General features: G+C 60.7%; 1 protein-coding gene across 4 annotated transcripts in view; it reads left to right on the forward strand.

Moving 5' to 3' along the window:
• Window positions 1-56: 56 nt before the first annotated feature.
• Window positions 57-1,510, forward strand: part of FXYD7 (FXYD domain containing ion transport regulator 7) — a 9,297-nt gene continuing 7,843 nt past the window's right edge. For 3 of the 4 annotated variants that reach the window (XM_008580364.1, XM_008580366.1, XM_008580367.1), the window contains exon 1: window positions 73-165. In XM_008580364.1, coding sequence (XP_008578586.1) covers window positions 135-165 — 31 coding nt within the window. In that variant the 5' untranslated portion in view covers window positions 73-134. Of the gene's footprint in view, window positions 166-1,510 lie in introns of all 4 variants that reach the window. The other variant, XM_008580365.1, reaches the window with a different exon arrangement.

A 1,510-nucleotide genomic window follows, 5' to 3' on the forward strand; every position in this document is an offset into this window, starting at 1 on the left:
CCCCCATTGGCTGCGGGCCCCCCCAACACCAGGGCTCCCCCCATCTCCCCCCCCACGTCAGTCCGTCCCGCTTCCAGCTGCTGCAGCCGCGCCTTCGCCGACTCGGCATCCAGCAGCCCCTGCTTCGGTCCAGCATGGCGACCCCGACCCAGACACCCACCACGGGTGAGCGTCGCCTGGGGAGGGGGTGCAGGGGAGCTCCGGTATCCGAGAGCTGAGGAGAGAGGGTGTGGGGAGGTTCCAGAATTGCTAAGGGAGGGGAGGGGGTGTCCGCTCCTCCCGTGGGAGGAGGCCCCTGTCGTGTACCCCTGGACGCTCCTCCTGGTCGCTTGGACAGCGCCTTCCCGGAGGTGTCGCCCCGGTGCGGGACCCGCGGTTAGAGAGTGGCAGTCTTGGGAGAAAGGATGCTCGGACAGGTCGCTATGGCAACCGGGTGGCTGGTCCAGCACAGTGGTGGTGGCAGAGGGGAAGACATGGGCTTCGAGGGTGGGAGCGGATGGATCTGCAGCCAGAGAGGTTCTCGCAGATTACAGGGTCCCTGGGGTGGGCGGGGGTCCGTATCCCTCTTCCTTCCAGCTTTCTCCTATGGTGGGTGTTTCCTGAAATCCCTGACAGGCAGGTTCAGAGGGAAGGAGGGAGAGCTGGAGGAAGTGAGAGAGAGAGAGCGATGGAGAGAGAGGATGGAGAGAGAGATAAAAAGAGATATGGATGAAGATTGACTGAGAGAGCCTGAAAGAGATAGAGTGAGACCAAGAAAGACAGGACATCCAGCATCAGAGACACAAAGAGAGACCCAGAGAGAAATACACATAGAGATGAGACTGGGAGAGATTTGGAGAGAGTGAAGGGGAGAGGCAGAGAGCGGTAGACAGAGATGCAGACAGAGAAAATCGAAGACAGAGGGACACTGAGATTGAGACACTACGGACAGGGAAGCACAGAGAAAGAGACAGAGGCAGAGAGAGACCCACAGGGAGAGGGAGGGATAGAAAGGGAGGGGGGGTATGGGGTGGGGCCCAAACCACTGCAGTGAACCACCGTGGGTGGGAAGGGGCTGGTGGGACCCACCTTCCCAGCACACATCCAGTAGTGTTCTCTGGTTCCGGAGTGCATTTGGGTATGCACGTAGACGCCCCTCCCGCCCCATCTAGCCGCACAGTGGTTTACCTTTCACACCCATTAACCCAGTTATGCACCCAGTTAAACACTCGCTTCCACCGTTGGCCCCTAACAGCCCCTTTGCTGAGCCTGCTTCTGCAGAGCAAGGAATAGAATGCACTAATGAGGCAGGAGGGTGCAGGGCAAGGGTTTTCAGCACTAAGGGCAGGGCCAAGGGATAGACCAGGGGTGCTGAGAAAGCCCCCGATAGTGAAGAGAACCCCAATTCCACGCCTTCCCTTCCCCCTTTCCCAGTAGGCGGGGGCTGCTGCACTGAGCCATATCTGCAGAATCCGAAGCAGGGCGGGGGGGGGGGCCTGCGGGGGGGGGTGGGAACCCCCCCCGGGGGGGG

This window comes from Galeopterus variegatus, unplaced genomic scaffold (genome assembly GCF_000696425.1).
Source record: "Galeopterus variegatus unplaced genomic scaffold, G_variegatus-3.0.2 Scaffold2073, whole genome shotgun sequence".
Lineage (NCBI taxonomy): Eukaryota > Metazoa > Chordata > Mammalia > Dermoptera > Cynocephalidae > Galeopterus > Galeopterus variegatus.